General features: G+C 32.0%; 1 protein-coding gene across 1 annotated transcript; it reads right to left on the minus strand.

The window, feature by feature from the left end:
• Nucleotides 1–656: 656 nt before the first annotated feature.
• On the minus strand, nucleotides 657–2,143 carry LOC144547497 (Mitochondrial glycoprotein family protein). The gene is made up of 3 exons (XM_078296164.1): nucleotides 1,972–2,143; nucleotides 1,525–1,877; nucleotides 657–945 (listed from the first exon to the last, which is right to left on the minus strand). The coding sequence occupies exons 1-3, from the start codon at nucleotides 2,074–2,076 to the stop codon at nucleotides 780–782; spliced, it is 624 nt and encodes a 207-aa protein (XP_078152290.1). The 5' UTR covers nucleotides 2,077–2,143; the 3' UTR covers nucleotides 657–779.
• Nucleotides 2,144–20,717: the final 18,574 nt, after the last annotated feature.

A 20,717-nucleotide genomic window follows, 5' to 3' on the forward strand; every position in this document is an offset into this window, starting at 1 on the left:
AGAATCTACCAGGATTAGAAAACTGGAGAGGATTGTTTGGGAACCATGGTTTGCACTACTTACCATATCCGTATCACCCCAGGTACCTGAGGTGCAAGCAATAAATCTGAACCGTTCTTTTCATGTAGCACGAATCTCAAAGCAAAGCCCCTACAGTCCCAACCGGTTCCGGATTGAGTTTGGCCCAACTGAGATTATAAAAGTCGTCATGACAAATTTCAGGCCCAAATATACAGGCCTCTAAATGATAAAGTCAGCGCAGTTGTAATTATTTGGGCCCCCGAGATCAAACGCATAGAATGAATTGAAATAAAATGTCTTCTCTAGTTTCTCATTGAAGTCCAAGTTTTGAATTCCAATTCTCTTATTAATGTTACAGTTGAATTATTGCAGTGCAAATATATGAAGCAAAGTCTTTTTGGTAGCCCACATTTTCTGCAAGTATACTGGTGGACAATTCCGTTTGGCAAAAATATAATAATTCTCTAAACATGAACATGAGAATAATGTCCTCAAGCATAATTAAATCCCAAAATGTAAAAGCAGCAAAAGCGGAATACCCTTTGTCATTTGCTAAAACAAAACTGTAGCAACAGCCTTTATAGAAAGGGTCAGGTTCCGTAGACAATATAAAACTGAGCGAAATAAACAAGATTTTTTAGCTCAATAAAGGTTTGGCATTTTCTTTTTCAAACTGCAAGCCTAAAGCTCGCCTAGCAATTTGTACTTCGACAAGCAATTATCAGAAAAGAAAATATCTACGGAAAAACTGAAGAGAATTATGAATCCTTTGCAAAAGCAGCTTCCAAAGTTTGCAACCAATTCACATACTGGCCCTGCTCCTTGTTGCTCAAGTGCTTCACAAGAAAATTCGTTAGCTCAGTGGTTATACCTCTTGATACCAGATATTCTTTGAATGCCTGTTGCAACTTTGGATCCAAAGTGCTACAAAATGTAATAACAAATATTTTTTCAATTCATACTGTCTAAACAGCAAATGCAACACCAAATGATGCAAGAGGAAGACAGTATATTATAACCTTGAGATATAAATGGCATGTGATCAGCATGGTCTTCGACCAATAGGTGTGTACAAGTACCTCTTAAAACTGATACAGGGCTACAAGTTTGTGTACCAGTATGAAAACCTTTCAGTTCCAATTTGTTACATGGTCGAGGTCCATTATAGATTCTTTTTACCATACAGCACATCGGCTTGGCAACATTTTTTTATTTTTTAGATGCTATTCTCGAGAATTGAACCTGCGACATCTCCGTAGAGAAACGGGACTCGTGCCACTGCAGTTCTTTCGGCTTGGCAACATTGATATTCGTTTATGTACCAATATTGATATATTACAAATTCTGGATATCAAATAAAGTAACTGTTTCCCATATACATCAAGCAATCATGCACGACTAAAAATTCTAATATTAGACTAATTCTTTCTCAGCATTTTTCACAAGCATGTCATGTGCAATGGCATGAGTGGCCAAAATTACAAATTGAAAAAGAAAAATCACCTGTACTCTGGCCCCAAATACTTCCTCCCAATCCCTGATTTGTAAAGAGACGAATGGTACCACGCGCCCCTCACATTAAAATCAGATGAAGTCCCACCTACATTCACACTCCTATCAAACACGCAACAGTCAAACCTCACCACCGGCCCGTAAGCCGGTTTCTTCACACAAACTTTCATACGCACTTCTTGCGAAGGTGATTCTTCCCCATAAAACCGCAGCGGACCCAGCAATGCAGACACCACAACCTCCTCGTTAGAGCACACATCTCGCCGCCTCAGTAGCACATCTTGCGAGCGAGGCGCATTATACTCTAGAGAGAAATCAGATGGTACGATCGGCACCTGACAACTCTGTGGTGAAACATAGGAGCATTGATCACTCAGAAAGTGCCAATTTTACATTTAGAGAGTCATTGGCGAGTGGGACGACAGAATAAATGGTTACCTGATGAGTGAGCTCGTGGTTGAGTTCGGAGCGGAGAGCGAGTAGGAGGCCGCCGTCGGCTAAAGGCGGCGCCGTGGAGAGCCTACGGAGGCGCTGGAGTGCCATGGTGGCGGTAGCGCGGTGAGAAGGAGAGAGCTATTGCCTATTGCTGATTGGGGAAAATGTAATAGAATTGGAAGTGGCGGGCTTTTCTTGGATTTCAGCCCAAGAACCGATAAATACTTTCTTATCAGAATTAGAATTCCATGTTATGATCCGTTGAGATTAGCTTAACCAATTTTCAGAATCAATACAATAATTCAGAATGACAAAAACAACAGAATCGCTTCATTATAAATTTTAATTTATTCATTTTGAATCATTTTTCTGTCTCCTACATTTTTAAGTATCGAAGTCAGATTAAAAAGGTAGTTCAGGCCTCAACCTCCCACTTTATTATCAACATAAGAAACAGAATTTATTGGAACCAAATCTCTATTCATATATGGCATCAAAATCTTCCCTACCAATTTTTAATTAACACGTGGCATCTTCTTTCATGAAAATCTTTTTAATTAACTAATTGATTGTAGATGGATTAAAAAAAAAATTAACTAAAATATTTTCTTTCCTCTCGACTTGTCCTTTCACCTTTCAAAAATAAGCGATTGTTGACTGGTTTAGAAGTAGAAGCAATCATAGTAACAAGAGAATTATTCGAATTCGATTCGATAGGGTCAAATGTTCATAATTTGAGAATAATTCGGGAATGATTCGGTCCCACAAGGGAGCAAAACAAAAACACCAAATTATTTTTCACATTTTATTCACGAATAATTTGTAAAATTAGTTTTATTCGCAGATAATTCGATAAAAATTCGGTCAACCGAATAATTCCTCGTTCGGTTTAGAAACTCAGAAAAATTGATTTATTCGCACAGCAAATGTTATCACTATGAAAGCAACACTACAACCATACAACTTTAGTAGCATCGACTCCAAACCTTGCATGACTAGGCAATAATTTTGTTAGCTTAGTTTTAGGGTTTAGTTTTAGGGTTTAGGGTTTAGCATCGACTCCAAACCTTGCACACAAATGTTATCACTATGAAAGCAACACTACGCAATAATTTTGTTAGCTTAGTTTTAGGTTTTTGGATTATTTTCATCTTAACTTCAGCTTTTCAAATTAGGCTCTTCAATTTGTATCAGTAAGATTATCTTAATATTAGGAGGTGAAGGGGCAAGGAGATATCTACAATCAATCAATTAATTAAAATCCTCCATATTCATAAGATGAAAGAGACAAGGATTCGATTCCGAATTTATGTGCACTAGGACGCAAATATTCAGCATATGTTCAATATGGAGAAAAGAAATTCATTAATTATATGGTAAAAACATAAGAGTTTGGATGAAGAATTTCAAAATTATGCATATCTCCTCCTAAAGTTTATAATATTATATTTATTTATTTTAAATTTAGTAATTCACAAATTTGTTCAATTTATTTTCTTATATGTTTCAGTCTTTATTCTTGTAGCAAAGCATGACACTCTCTGTTTGAGATGTCGTGACTTTGAAACTTAGATGTGGTAGGTTATACCTCTACTTTACTATATCAAAAATTTATAAGGTTCACATTTTATCTTTTATTAAAGAATAAAAAATATGTAGCATGTATAAAGAAAATGTCCAGTCTTCTAATTGATTAATTTGTGAGATTAAATGAATCATTTCTCTACTTCGTGACACATATACATTGACATTTAAGTAGCTTGTGGGTGTGTATGAAAATAAATTTTTTGCTCTCACAGACTAACTAATTAGAAAACTAAACATTTATATATACATGCTATGCATTTTTTATTTTTTAATAGAAAGTAAAATGAGAAATTCATAAATTTAAAATGAGTTATAATTAAAAAGACAATAAATTAAGTGAATTTGAGATTTTTTTTTAAAAAAAAATTGAAAGGATAAATATGATGGTATGTAACTATGTATTTTAGGAGAGAAATACGAAATTTCAAAAGTTTGGAAGAGTAAATATATAATTTTTCCATGTTTCAATTTATATATTTATTTGTTCTAAAAACAACACATGTACATGTGCGCCACCACATTAACTTTTAATTGTTTTTTCTCGGAGAGATGAGAAAAAAGGACGACTTGGCTCGTGATTGTCGGCACCGTGTCCGCTGATTTGTAGAAATTCTCCCAAATTGAGGCTGAATAGAACAAGTCGTGGTCACGTGGAGGCACCTGGCAAAATAATATTTTTTTTCTCTTAATTAAAAATATCGGATGAACTGATCAAACTTGTTTTTTCCTTCCAGAATTTGTGACTTTTTTTAGTTATCATTTGAAAAAAATAATAATAAAATAAAGTTAACCGGTACTTAATACTATTTTTTGGGTGGTGCGCATGCAGATATAATATCTGTATACCGATCGAGTAACTTCGAATTTTTCTCAATTCCATGTGAACTCTCTATTTTTTTTTGTTTCAAATGATAACTAAAAAAAGTTGGGCTAATTAGGTCTAGAATTTGTAAGAAAATTTAATTGAATCCAACTCATATTGTTTGAAATTTGAGTTTGGAAACTAGATTTGATCAGATATATAAAATATAAAAATAGAGAGTTGCGAAATGAGAAATGTCCATCTGAAATCTGAAGTTACATCAGAATTCTTTTGTTTACGGTTGTGACTGTCATAAAAAATGAATAGTTTAAAGTTTAAACAATACGTAATAGGTATCTATTTTTTTTAAGAATGAAATTCTGTATGAGAACTACAGACTTAATTAATCATGCCAATATGAGCTTGACAACAAATAAAATTTTATTAATTAAATATTCAAAGAGATAATATACATAATTATGGAAATATGGTACGCACATGTGTCTGTCCAAGCATCCAACGTGCGTGATCCCTTAATTTATGGCAATGAAAAAACTAAGAATGTAAACATTTCTAGCGGGAATGAGAAGGTATACTTTTTTTTTTTTTAAGAGTTATCTCAATTATGCCCAATGCAGCCATGGCATTAGAAGATTAGAGCTGCTCATGAGCTGAGTTGAGTCCAAGTTAAGGATAATTTGGATTCAACTCGTGAATTCATGAGCTGAATTGAGTCCGAGTTGCTAATCCAATTTCGAGTTAGAAACTCCAATTTGGAATCAACTCGAGTCAAAGCGAGTTGACTCGTGACTCATACTATAGTACATAGTGAGACAATCTAATTTAATTCTAACAAAAAAAAAATTACATAGTTTACTAAAATAATACACAATTAAAGACAGTACGTAATAAGACAATGGATAATACATAATTAAAAATTACGAAAATACGAAAATATTACATAATTAAAAATTACCAAACAAATAATTAAGGTTTAGTCGTTTGAGAAGCGATGATTGTTTTTTTAGTTTCAAGCAGCAATACAGTAGATTGTGGGAAACAGGTATAAGGTTGGGGACGCAAAAATTAAGAATATATAGATTAGAGTTTGATGTGAGTCCAACCAAATTGATTCTGAACCGAGTTGGAGTAACTTGAATTTGACTCATAAATCAATCGAGTTAGTAAACTTGAGTCAGTTTCAACTTGAGTTATTAGCTAGCGAGTTAAATCAGAACTGATTGTAAACTGAGTTTCGAATCATGAACTTTTTGTGCAACCCTAGAGAAGATACACTTGACCTTCAAAGAAAAAGAAAAGAAAGAAAGACCTTCAAAAAGGGAAGATACACTTGGACATTGAATGAATTCAGCTTATAGCGGGTGTTTAATTGAAGAACAAAGATCTTTTGAAGTTGCATATGCAAAGTCTAAACTAATTTTGTTTGGCCGAAGAATAATGTTAGATTGATCTAATATTTAAGAAGAAGAAGAAGAAGAAGAAGAAGAAGAAATATAGTATGGTAAATGTCCGCCTTTAAATTTCAATATCAGTAGGAATTGTTATATTTTTCTTTAAAATTTAGTAAATGTCTACATAAAGATATTCCGATCGACTCTCAAATCTTCACAATCTATTGTCGTCGTCGTATAATACAAAGGGGTATATATTTTAACAGAATTATTTTTATTTGATGTAGGATAAATATTATGTACGTAGATTGTTTTGAACTCTATTACAGTGCCATGTATAATTAAAAATCAGCCATGTCAAACTGTGTACTCGAAGCAAAGCTTAGCACATGAAACACTTTCATGCGGAACATTACCGACTTAAATTAAAATGTATAACGAAATGATTTGACATCTTTGATTTTATTGTCATGCTAAAAAAAAAGTACTTTTGACTGCCAAAAGTCGTTGAAGAAATGGGTTTGGGAATTGGAATAGATTTCCGCCTGGATTTGAACGAATCAGATCCGGTGTCGTGTGCAAATGAAAGCAGCCATTTTTCAACTCGAAATTGACAGGTGTTTCTTCATTTATTAATTTTGACTCTTAATTTAATCTTAAATACGAATTCGCATCGTCTGTATCAACTCAAAAGAGCATCCGTTAATGTATCTCGATCGTCTCGATCGTCAGAGAATCTTTTAATATTATTTTTTGATTAGCGCAGAGAACGTGAATTCACTAAACAAATTGAGGCAATCTATCTCTAGTAGTGGTGCTCCAGCTCATGTGATCAAAAATCGATCTAGATCCACAATTAGACAAAAGTAGCTCCTTCAAAATTTTATCATGTCCCCACTTACATCCAGCATACTCAAACGGCAACTAATTAAAAAAACTTGTAATTTTTCAAGACAGTATTTTCAACCTCACAGACCCGAAATTTTTAAATATACCATACTTCCAAAAAAGATAAATCAAATAATTGTGATTTCTGAAAAATTCGAATTTTAACATGCTCACATTCCTTAAGTATGACCACCTTTTTTCGGGCCGCATCCCCTACATGCGACCACCATTTTTTCCGTTTAGATTGAACTGCACAAGAAGGAAAAAAAAAAAAAGGTGGCCACATCTCCTAGATGTGACCTACATAAAAGTGGCCGCATTTTGGGAATCCGGCCGTGTTAAAATTCGAATTTTTCAAAAAACATAGTGGTTTAATTTATCTTTTTTGGAGTTATGGTATATTTAAAAATTTCGGCTCACAGACATCCAACCTGATATCTTATATGTTACCGCTCTTACATTTTGTAGGTATTGGATACAATAACATGTGCCATATGACCTTCTTAATATCTACGTTGATCAAACATATATGTAAATTTATGTAGATGAGAGATCAAGTTACAACAATTTTTGAGTTACAATAAGTTACTATAACTATTTTCTGTATTTTTAAAGTCCAAATCGTCGATTCAAACAGTTATATGTGATCTCTACAATAAAATGTGCTTGAAAATCAAATTTTATATTTTTTTGAATTTTTTTTACTATTTATTAAGATGGGTACAAAAAAATAGTCAAATTCAGATCATTGAATTTTGTACCCATCTTAATAAATAGTAAAAAAATTCATAAAATGTAAAATTTGGTCTCTAAGCATATTTTATTATAGATATCACATCTAACGGTTTGGATTGTCGATTTGGACTTTGAAAATGTAGAAAATAGTTGTGATAATTTATTATAACTCAAAAATTATTGTAACTTGATCCCTTCTCATTTATGTATTCACGCTACATAAATTTCTTTCAATTTATCAAAAACATCAGAAAAAATTTCGTAATGTAACGGATATGTCATATGTTACAACACAAGTGTTAGTAATGTAACATGATTATTTTTCATTATTTTAATCACTACACGCTATGTTGCACAAACTTACTTAATTACGTCACGTTAGGAGAGGATCTAAGACTTAGTTATAAATAGAAACTTAACTAAATTTTATTTTTTTAAACCATTTTATATAGTCCATCTTCTCTAATAAAATATTAAATATTTACTAGTAGTCTATTGATTAGAGTTTTATTTTGTAAGGGTGAATACTTCAAATTCACAAATCACATATTGTGCATTTTAAAATTCAATCACCTGAGAACCAGTTTTGATCTAGTGGCAAAGAAAATGTTCTTCGTATAAGAGGTCACAGGTTCTAAATTCGAAATGAACAATCCTTTGTGAATATTAAATAATTGGATAGTTTGACCTCCAATCGTTACTCCAAAAATATTTTAGCCACCTCTTAAAATTATTTCTAGTTTCTATCCTGCACATTACATCACATGATACGTCATGTAACTAATTATTTCACCATAATTTTTTATAACTTATTTTATAATAATTTTTAAATATCTTTCTTTGTTATTTCTATAAACTAACTTAAATTTGAACTATAATAAATATAATCAGTAACGTCACCTGTAATTATAGCATAATCACACATAAAATAATTAATTATTATCGATCATTTTAACTACATCACATCACGGAGCGTGAAAATAAATTTTAATCACATTACTTTTTAAATATAACATATTTTATCCGCATAAAAACACAAAAGTCGCATAAGAAACGGCGCAGATCTTCTGCGGCGATGCAGTTTGTAGACACACTTGGTGCACTCGTAGTCGTTCAATTTTTAAAACGGTTTCGTGAGGGTCAACACAAAACTAAATTTCAAGAGCAAACCTTGGATGATATCTGCATCTTTCGTTGGGGTGGAAATTCTCCAACATGAGTTCCACACCTTCGAATTAACATTTCTTTATCGCACAAATTTTGATTAAATATGAATATCGGTGATTTATAGTTTGTTTAATATGTGCTAAAAAAAAATTTGATAGTTATGAATTTTTCGAATAATATGTGTATTTATTATTTTTCAACACTTCTTCGAATTATTCTCAAATTTAGCAAATTAGACGGATTATATGATGTATATTCATTAAATTTACAATAATTCTCATTTATTTTACAAAAATATCAATGATATATTATTTACACTTTATAAGATATCAAATTATTTTTTATTTGTATCCATATCATATACATATTAGGAACTTTAGACCGTATATACATGTTTTTTTAATTTCAAACCTGTCAATATTTTCCAACATTCTAGAGAATACAAATATAGTGTTCAATTTGAATTAGGGCCTATTTGGGCAACTCTATTTTTCAAGAGTGTTTATGAGTAAAAAAAAACTTTGTAGGTTATTTTTCGTTGCAAGTGCTGGACGACTTAGTTTTTTTCCCACTTCAAATTCTCAAATAATTTTATTCCATTGCCTAACTACAATTCTCATATAAAAAAATAAAATAAAATAATTAGTTTGGAGCTCTGTTTTTTTTTTTTTTTTTTTCTTTCCTAAGCGGCGGAGCTCTCTTTGAAGATAAAAAAAATTATACTTTCAAATAATTTTCTTCTTTCTAGAATTTGACAAACAGTGTTATTTTGTTTTTTATGAGGATATTTGTAAATTAACTGTATTAAACTATTTGAAATAAATGATACCCATGACTGATAGATAGAAAGATTCTTGTATTATTAGTGGATTAAACCATTTCAACCCAATACATGCTATGTTTTCAAAAGAGACATTGAATACTTTTATTGTTAACACCGACTTCAAACTATTCTCACTATCAAGTTTGTGGCCTGCGCTTTGCGCCTCTCAATTAATTAATTAATGTATAGCAATTTCAAACTCTCTTCAAAATCTAACATGTGGTTGTACCATTCAGTTCACGTGCTTTGCAGCAAAGAATCTTGACTTTACCGTTCAAATTATAAAATTTCGTAACCTACTTTTACTCTTTTTGTTTCAAGGAATGGACCTACTGAGTTTTACAATAAGTTGTCTGACCGTTGCCAATTTTTATTACACCATTTTAAATTATGAAAAAAAAAAAATATATATATATACTGTGAAGGGAGTCAAAGTCTCACACAAGTTGGTTGAATTAAACTTTTATCAAGATTTTCTTTTTTTTTTTCTTTTTAAAAAAAAAAGACAGTGATGTAAAGTCTAATTGCTAAATTAAACTTTTATCCAAGGTTCACGATATATATATTTTATTTTGTAAAATTACGATCTAGTTTCGATAGCGAAGTGTCTATTAGATAGAGATAATGATGATGAATCACTTCCTTTACATATCGAATCTAGAAAGTGAACAAATCACTGAATTTGCAAATGCCACTGGAAATTTATTAAGCGATCACATATACATATATGAATGGAAGATGCAATTCTAAGAGTAAGAAATCTAATATTGAGAGCCGAGAAAAAATTTTACATTCTAAACTTATTAAATAAAATAATTAATTAAACTTATTAAATCATTAATGTTCTTTGTGCAAGAAGCACTTAATTAAACTTAATTGGACAACGAAATCCCTGAACTTATTAATTTAATAGTAAATTTGATATGGAGAGTATTAATCTCATTAAATTTTGGAGTGAAAAAGTAGGAGGAGGGAAGGGAAGGGAAGGGAAGGGAGAGAAAAATGGAATTCACACTGATATTTGTCAAAGATTTTAAAGAGAAGTATTTTGTTTGATAATTTTACAAGAAAAGGTATTTTATAAAATTTCTTAATAATTTGTAGATATATATACGTATATATATATCTACAAATTAACTTTATGTTATTTCTACAAGATATATCTATAAATGGAAGTTTTTTTTTTGTTATTTGTACAAGATATTTTATAAAAATAACTTCCATTTATGTTTTTTTTTCTCTTATTAAATTTAGAGTTAAAACCTTTTAGAATCTTGGGGCTAAGCATAGGACTGTTCGGCAACGTAGAAATTTTGCGAAAATGAACATTTTTAATATGGAAATGGGAATTTCGATTTATCAAAACCAAAGTCATTTAACTCATAACAATTTTTAGAATATAGGTGTTCCACAAATGCATGACAAAGTTGTTAGGATGTTAGAATGATTACGTTAGACGTTAGAATAGAAACTTAACTTAAAAACTTGTCTTGTATTTTGTTCAATTAAAATATCTTTTCCTTTTAAATTATGTTTTGTTTAATTATATTTAGTTTTGTGTTTGGTCAATTATTATTGATGTAACACTGTGAACTTTTAAAATTCAGATTTAATTAAAATAATAAGTTGTTAAATCGAATTATATATATATATACGTATATACGAAATTAGTGACGTGGATGGTGAACAATAATTATACGATTAATTGTGTTAAGAAAGAGGAACAATAGGTGTTATATAAATCATTTAAACAATATCGAACAAGTGGAGGGTTTATTTTGCAAAAAGACCACTTACAAGTGGGGGCCCCTTGTCATTCTTCTCTCTTCCCCTCCTTCCTTTCTTTTCCTGCGCCCCCTCCCTTTTCCTTTGCTTCCGCCAAGAGAGACAGAGAACGAGAGAGTGAGAGAGAGATCTAAACCCCCCCGGTGACCGTATTTCACGAAAACGGAGATTTAGGAAGAGGAGCTCAAATCTCGTACATCCATCCGTTCCATCAGTAATTCCCCTTTCTATTTCTCTCTCATTTCGTGATTCCTTGTTTTTAGGGTTTCGGTGAAAACCCGTAGAATCGTACCAAATTGATTATTCCGTGCCTTTGTTGTTTCTAAAGTGTAAATTGATTGATTTCGTGTTCCAAAGTGCAACCAAATTTCTAAATTACGGATTTTCCCAAAAAAAATTGATTAGGGTTTAAATTGTAAAAGTGCCGGAACTTAATAAATTTACCTATGGATAGATCCTAACGAGCACGGCTAGCGGGATTGACGAGCTTACCGAGTCGCGAGATCGCGGACCCTCTACGTGCCCTACATAACCAGGTGCGGGGGTTCACGGGATCTGTTTTGGGGTTTATTCGTAGAACTAAATAACGGTGCATATTATTATATTTATGTTGATTGCTTGATTTAAATAAACTGTGCATAGCATGTTGAATCTCTGATTGAAAGCATTTGTTGCCGCATTGCATTAATTGTGATATTAGTGTAATTGAATTGTATAACTGTTATGATTCTCATGTTGGTACGGTTTATCGATTGTTGATCTGTCGTTTTGAATAAGTGAGTGGAACCACAGTATGACTTGGATTGATTGTGTGAAGTGAACAGTGTATCATAGTGGAAAGTCTAGCTAGCTACTAGACTTTCATCCAGGACCCTTATGCGCATCTGGAGAATGGCCCTAGTGAACCCAGTACCGGTTGGGTAAGGGAAGTGCAGTGTAATTTTAGGTAGAACTGTGGTTCAGTGGTTCAGTGATTCAGTGAAAGTGTCAGTGATTTCTTTTTGAGAAAATTTATATTCTGTTGCATATTCGCGGAATATGCCCGTGCATATTTTAAGTGATGAATTGATGAAATTGTATGACTTGAAACCAGAAATTAGAACTGTTAAGCCGGAGGTGATCGATAGTTGATATCTGTACCTCATAACCAGACGTATATATATTATATCTGTGAAACCAAATCTTTCTGGAAATTCGTTGATTGATGTTGATGAGATGTGAATTGAAATCCGTTTGAATCTATTCCCGGTACATGTGCATTTATTATTGTTGGTGAATAATTAAATAGAAGCTCTGTTGCTAGTGTATTTAGTTCTGGTGATGGATTTCTCACAAATCCAGTAGCCCTGTTAAATTCCGCACTGAGAAAGCGGATGACAGGTTTTCTCACCCCCTCCCCTCGGGGAATTTTTCCCTTTGAACTGATATGTGCAGGTAAACGCGAGTGAAGTGGGACTCGGGCTCGACTCGTGAGTATAGGCCGAGCTAATAGGTTATGCCAAACCCTTTTTATGCCATTTTGAATGTGTAGTTGAACCCGTAGTCGGTTATTTTGATGTATAAGTTATTATCGAACCGTATTATGTTATAAAACCCTAACGGTATGTTTTAAATGGTTGTTATGATATAAATGTTGAAATTGCATGTTAAACGTCATTAAAATTTCTAGTGAATGGGGAATAATTGTTTAGTTATACGGGGATTTGATCGGGTTTGAAAACGGGGTGAAATTCCACTAAAATGGGCAAAGGGATGAAAAACAGTACCCTTATTGCGGGCCGCAATGAGAGTAGACAGAGGAAATTTCGCAGATTAAAACCCAAACAGGTCATTGCGGGCCGCAATAAATTCATTGCGGGCCGCAATGAATGGATGCAGAGGCCAACCAGGTCATTGCGGGCCGCAATAAATTCATTGCGGGCCGCAATGAATGGAGGCAGAGACAATTTGCAGAGGCTGGAAATTTTGGAACTTGTTGCGGGCCGCAACAGCCCTATTGCGGGCCGCAACAGCCCTATTGCGGGCCGCAATGGGGATTCTGAAAAATGCTGTTTTGAGTATAACTTAGCCAAATTAAATCGGATTTGAACCAAACTTGTTTTAAATCAAATCATATGATAATTTGACTAATCTGGACCGTCGGTTAAAGGATTTTCATGCAATTTGACTTCTCCAAAATAAAATTTTCCGTGCTCTATTGAGCGGTGCTTCGTAACCTCAGACAACGCTCGCAGGGGGCTGCCGCCCCCCTGCCACCCCCCGCATACTAATAGAATCAGGCCCACCCACATAAAAATATAATAATATAAATATAAATCCGCATGCATGAACAAAACCGCATTTTAAAACAAAACTGCGCGACCCCCTGTTCCGGGGTGTGACAATTGAACTGTTAAAATGCTATTTAAAATTACTATTAGTCTTGTGTTTTAATTTTTGTATTTATGTATTTTAAACTATTTTAAGTTAATTACAATTTAATAAATTTAATAAATATAACAAATGAGGACTTACCGACTTAGATTAGATCCTCGTTTTTCTTAAAAAAGAATAAAAAATAGTTCCAGTAAATGAAAATAAGAAAGCCTTGATGCTTGATTAACTAACAGTGAGAATGAGATCATTATTGTTGGTATTTACTTCAATAATTCTGTTGCAGATAAGTATTATTGTCACTATAAATTATTATTTGGAACTGTGGTATTATTAATAAGATTCTGCATACGCTTTCTCATTTTCTGTTATGTTTAATTTTTTTTTTTTCTAACGAAGAGATCAGATCGAAGTTGGGGGAAAAATGGAGGTGGGGGTTTATTTTTATTTTTCCCTATGAATTAAAAGGCAAGAGATATGAAAAAAAATCGGAGGTGGCAATTACCCGTGAATGTATTAATTATATATGTACATAAATGATTTAAAAATTATTTTTATAAATGATGGTTGATGGAGGCAAATATCAATTTCCCCTGTTTCACAGTTCGAGCTAGCGTTGCACTAAAAAGACAAGTTGCTCCATAATTAGATAAGATATAGACCTTCAACATCAAGTTCATTTATTTAAATTGACCTGACGATCGAAACAATGGATTTACTAATTAGCTTCACCTCACTTTGTCAAGTTGCTTATCTCTAGACTCTAGTCATTTTTTATTTATTTTTATTTTCGTTATGATGTCTATTTTATCTCTAACTTAATTCATTATCTACGCTGGAAAGTCAAATCTCATCATCGCAAGCACAGATAAAATTGAATGGAATGTGAGGCGCCATAAATGGTTTTGTTAATAAAATTGCAAGGAAACTTCTGCTAGGTCAATTTGTCCATTTATTCATGATCTGAACGGTTAATTAAAATATGGAAAACATTGAATTTTAAAAGGTCATAACTTATATTTTAATTTTGACTGTCTAACTTATATTTTAAAAAAGTCATAACTTATATTTAAATTTTGACTGTCTAAATATGAAATAAACATCTATTCTAAAATAGTCTCTATTCTAGCCATTCTTATTTCATTTAAATATACCCTGAGAGATTTACTTGTGGAGAATGGTTCTATTAGAAATTAAAAAAAAAAAGATTTGTACATAAAAGACTCAAATTTGACTTCTGTGTCGGATTCCAAATTTTTTGAGACCGGTCTTTGTCACACCCTCAATATGGAGGTGCGACGATTTTGTCACGTCTATTTACTATTCAATATACCTAACATAAGGCATGGATCTTTTTATGTATTGCCAATAGCATCCATTATTTTGCCACATCCCAATTTATTTACAATAATTATCTGATATTTTATAGTGGATGATGCTAAAGATATATTATCTGCACCATGTCAGATAACATAACCTCAAATCTCATACCTTTAGGTGATCTTGTTGTCAATTATAACCCGGAAACGCTCTTTATCTTTGTATAATAAACCTGTAACCCACAAGAGGAAACGAGTGAGAAATAATAAATTATTCCTCAATGCTGATTGCCACTCAGATTATTGGATTCGAAGGAAATCCATATTCAGAATGAAATCACTGCATGAGAAATAAACAGTTCATTATATAATGACGAATGCAAATGCTCAATAACAATATCCAATTGAACAACAAAATTCGATAAATAAATCAGAACTCCAAGAATCTTATCAGAATAAATGGTTTGGGTCAAAATCTTTTAAACCATAGTCAGGTAATATTTGGGATCTAATCTTTAGGACCGCTAAGTATGGTAATATTTGGTTTCTTAACTTTACAATTTCTAGTCTGGTAACACTAAAAGATACTATAACATGTATCTGTCGTGTTAGGGTTTATACCATTCTAACTATCCTGACAACTTGTTAACGAAAACAATACGAAATCAATATCACATCAATGATAAGACAGTTACCACAGTTCATTAGTCTTACATTCACAATTCACATTTATTCAATATCCCCTATCCAACCGGTACTAGATTCAGTTGGGGCCATTCACCATATGGGCATAAGGGTCCTGGAGTAAAGTCTAGTAGCTAGCTATACTTTACGATATATTAATCATTTTTCTCCACTATATGGAGGTTCAAGGATTACAACATTTCATATTCAATAAATTCAATCACTATGGTATCAATCAATCATTTACAATAAGAATCAACCAATCGATAAACCATATCAACATGACAGTCAACAGACTTACCTGTAATTTAGTTTCAGTTGTATTGGGCTATGCATATGATGCAACAGTTCAATCAATGCAGTCAATCAAATATTCAAAATGCATAGCGAGTTACGATTTAATTCCTAATCATGAATCTCAGACTAATCCAATAAACTCGCACCTGATATTGTAGTGCTAGCAATCTATTCTTCTTGAATATTCATCTTGTCAGCTTCATCCGTAAATATGCCTATATCAGAATTATATATTCTGATCAATACTTATAATATAACACAATAATTTATATGGTCCAATATTTAATTTCCAAGTTCATATTTATTTAATTTTTTTGTCCTTTATCCTTCCTAATTCAATAAAATTTCAATCGAAGTCCGACAGTTCAGTCCATATATCCAATCAATTAAGATCCCAATTAATTTATTATCAACCATAACATAATTGAACTAAGTCTTTTTATATCTTTTCCAGTTTCATATTTTCTTGACCAAGCCAAATATTTTCAATCAGAATACAATTCCGAAAGCCAAAATCAATCCACACTTATTTTCCATTTTTTTCAATTAAACCCTTCTGACAAATTATTATCACTTAAGTATCATTTAGCAAATTTAACCTTGTTTTATGTTCTTACAAATCAGCCCTTATAATCAGAATAGGGATAAAATGTGATACTACCTATGTTACCCCGATACGTCAGTTTAGGCCCCGTACCCGTATCACACGCGTATCGGATACGGATACACACCCGATACGACTCCGATACGCCAGCTGGCGTATCTCTAAACTGCAGATACGGTCGCAATACAGTGTTGAAACCATTCCGATACGGCTGGATACGTGTTGAAACTGTTCCGATACAGCTGGATACGTCTGGACTATCAGGATAGGTCTCGAACCTGGGATCTCCAATTGGGTATCAAAATTACCTACCACTCGACCAATTATGACTTGTGTTTTATTCTAACAAATGATCAATATAATTGATACTTCCGTTCAGCTTTTATTCGTTGGTTATAAATTTAATTTAAGTTGTGATTATCTAAATAAAATATATATAATAATAATAAAATAATATATATAATAGACGTATCGTATCCGGAATTTCTAAAAATTATCGTATCGCCTTATCCGTATCGTATCCGATACGATACCCGTATCCGTATCCATACAACATAGGATACTACACTTGGGTTCAAACCTGACAAGAAAACAAGAGAAGACAAAGAGGTTCAATAATCCTTCAAGCATTAGCAGCCTCCTAAACAACCATTCTTTAATTTTCTTTATTTATTTCAACACCGAGAGCAAGCTTTAACTTGCTAATTTTTCATATTTCACTAAAAATCTAAATTAAATTATGGAAGAACGATATAGAGAAAGAAATGAAATAACCTATACAGTGCCAACCTTGAATTTTTAAAGGGAAACAAAGAATAAACACCAATCTAATTACATAGTTTCTTTTCAAGAAATTATCATGTCTGTTGCCCAACGGAAAGAGGAAAGAAAAATATAAATGCAAATGAAAAGTCTAAAAGAGAGAGGAGCCTTATAAAGATATTAAGGATGAGCATCTACTATTGACCACGTGGCAATAATGTCACTTTGGTCAATCTTTCTATTTTTTTTTTTCTTAGTTTTGCACTTTTTACATCTAAACCCTTTAAGTTTGCAAGTTTTACAATTTAGTCCAAAAATTTTTCAAGTAAATAAAATATGAAATTTACCGGGTGTTATAGTCTTGTCTAATAGCTCTATTATAAAATGATTTTTTCAAGTACGAAAAAATATAACAGGAAAGATAGAGTGAGTCTATGATACTATGCATATCACGGGTTGTTATCGTGTTACGGCTCTATATTTGAGTTTTCAAATTCTAACGGTCAATTCGAACCGTTCATCTTATTCTCCATATTAATATGCATGTGTTTGGAGACCAAATTTTACATTTTTTGAAAAAATTTTACTATTTTTTTAGATATTTAGAAAATCACTTGATCTGAAAATTCTGGACCAGCCAAAAACAGTAATTTTCAATAAATCTAAAAAAATAGTAAAACAATTTAAAAAAAATGTAACATTTGGTCTCCAAACACATATTAATATGGAGAATAAGATTAACGGTTCGGATCGACCGTTAGGATTTGAAAACTCGAATATAGAGTCGTAGCACGGTAACAAATCGTAATATGCATAGTACCATAGACTCACTCGGAAAGATATGACCGAATGATCTGAATCTCGAGCTCTAATGATGCAACGAGTTACAAAAAAATATAACAGGAAAGATATCATCCGCTTGTCATCCGCTTCTTCAATCTTTTTTTTTTTCACAAAAAGCTGCAAAGTCGTGAAGGGGAATCAAATTCTCGACTTTTGAATACAATAACTCTAGAACTTATTTCTAGCCAATTGTGCCACCTCCCCTTTCTCCCGCTTCTTCGATCTTAATAAGGATGTAGGTCTAATCTGATTAACCTAACCAACCTGACCGATTCAATCCAAAAAATTGCGAATATAGCATTTGATTTTATTGGAATAGGTACGAATTAGATTTTGATTAACCCAACAATTAAAGCTTGGACACGAATTTTTTTTTTTTTATAAAAGTTGAGTAAAATGTGAGCCAGCCATAGGGGTGTCAATGGTTACGATACGAGTAGGGTGGAATTATTTTTATACCCATACCCACTAAGAATTGATCTTATCCATACTATATTCATACCCGTTAAGAATTTGTCTTACCCTATCCTGTCCATACTCGTTAAAATTAGCGGGTAACGAAACGGTAATGGACGAATAACAAATAATACAAATATAATAATTTTATTATTTTTATAAATAAATCATTATAACTTATCATGTCATACATATGCAATTACATTTACTAATATAAAATTAAAATATAGATATGCAATTAATTCAAAGTAATAGTTTTTTATTAAGTAACAAAAAAAAAATCAAAATCAAAATCAAAATCACAAATATCTCTTCTAACAAATTCAATACCTTAACTAGATATAAAACATTCAAGTAAAAAATGAAATGTTTAACATAATATTATTCTTATGATATAATTTATTTTATATAATTATTCGTTACTTAACGAGTACGAAATAATCTTTACATATACCAATATATGTTTATCTAACGAAAAAAAAATCCTTATCTATACCCATACCCAATAAGTTAACAAAAAAAAAAATCTTATCCATATCTATCTTATCGAATACGATACAGATAGAGTAAACATGTGTCATTGACACGCCTAGCCAGCCATTATATATACGTTATTTCTTTTAAATAATTTATATTTGGAATTCTCAAAGAGATAAAGGTATATCCTTTGCCCCTTTAAGATCCACACATGTATAAAAAAAATCTAATAATGAAAGAAGGATATATTAATCGATCTCTACCGCTGTCGCACCTACCCGTATTTATTTGTACCGGAGAAAAAAAAGTTTCTAATCCCCATCCATTACCTGCAAGAATCTAAGGAGTATTAATTAAGGATAATTTTATTATAATTAATAAAATGTTTCTATTTTCTCTCAAAATGAGAAATTTAGCCCTGAAATATATAGTTGTCCCCAATTTGAAAACCTTTTGTATTGCCCTTCCACTTTCTCTCTCTTAGACCTGAGCTGATTCAAAAAAAAAGTTATCCATTTCCTTCTAGGAGAAAAACCGCACACAGTTTTTAGATTCTAAATTTATGTTCGTTTTTATATTTCCTTTCTCCTCCAATCGAAATCATTATAATAGTCTGAATATTACGATGGTAAATCTTAATCCATCACATCCTTATCAGATGCGAAATGCAAAGAGGATTTACTAAAAATGAGAATCTTAATTCATAGGGATCGTTCGGCAACAAAGGATTAAGAGTGAAGGATTAAGAGCTTAAGGAGTGCTAAGGAACCGATGTTTGGTTGTCTTAATTCGTGAATTTTGCTAACGAAGCTAAACGAAGGAGTATGGGTGCTTTAAAGTCCGGGCAGAGGATTAAGATCCGGGCAAAAGAAAGCTAAAGGAGGTGTTCTTAATCCGCGCTAAAGAACCGGTGTTCGGTAGAATTAAGCGGCTAAGGAAGCTAAAGAAAGCGAATTAAGCCTTAAGGAGGCTTAATCCTTTGTTGCCGAACAGCCCCAAGAGAAAGATAAAACCAGGTAAGGGCTATGTTGTATTAAAGATATCACATATTCACATGAAATCTCTTGGCAAGAATCAGTATGAAAAAAGAGATAACAAATATGTTTTTTTTTTGTACAATTTTAAATTATATTTGTTAATGAGATAACAAATAGTATAAAAAAATGAGTTGTAAGTTGTAACTTTTTATTATCTGACTTGTTGTATTGATGTAATCGAAAGTGCAGCATTCTACGCATCTAGAATCAGAAATATACACTTCGTAAGCCTCTAAATACATAACGATATTTCTTTAGAACGCTGAAAATATAAAATAGTTGACATACTAAATAGGCAACCATACTTAAATGTATGCTTTGATGTAGTTAGTCACAAATAGAATTAAAAAATAGAGTATTACGAAGGGTAAATTTGATATTATAATGTAAAAATTTCTTTCGTGTCTCAAAATTATATTTCTTGTTCTTTAAATAACACCTTTCTTCTTAATTTTACTTTTTTTGACATATTTTTATTAAAAAATTTCATACAAAATAACATATTAAGTGACGAATAATATTACTTAAGTGACATAAAAAATAGAAAAAAAATAAAAGCATGACAAATCAATTAAAAAGTTTCTTAAATGATATTTAACAAAATAGAGAGAAATAAGGACTAATCAAATACATGATTCCATTTGAATGTAGCGATTACGTGTCTAAATAAATTTAGGCTTCTACACATAAAAGATGAG

The sequence above is a fragment of the Carex rostrata genome, chromosome 31, assembly GCF_964058835.1.
Source record: "Carex rostrata chromosome 31, lpCarRost1.2, whole genome shotgun sequence".
In the NCBI taxonomy this organism is placed as follows: Eukaryota; Viridiplantae; Streptophyta; class Magnoliopsida; order Poales; family Cyperaceae; genus Carex; species Carex rostrata.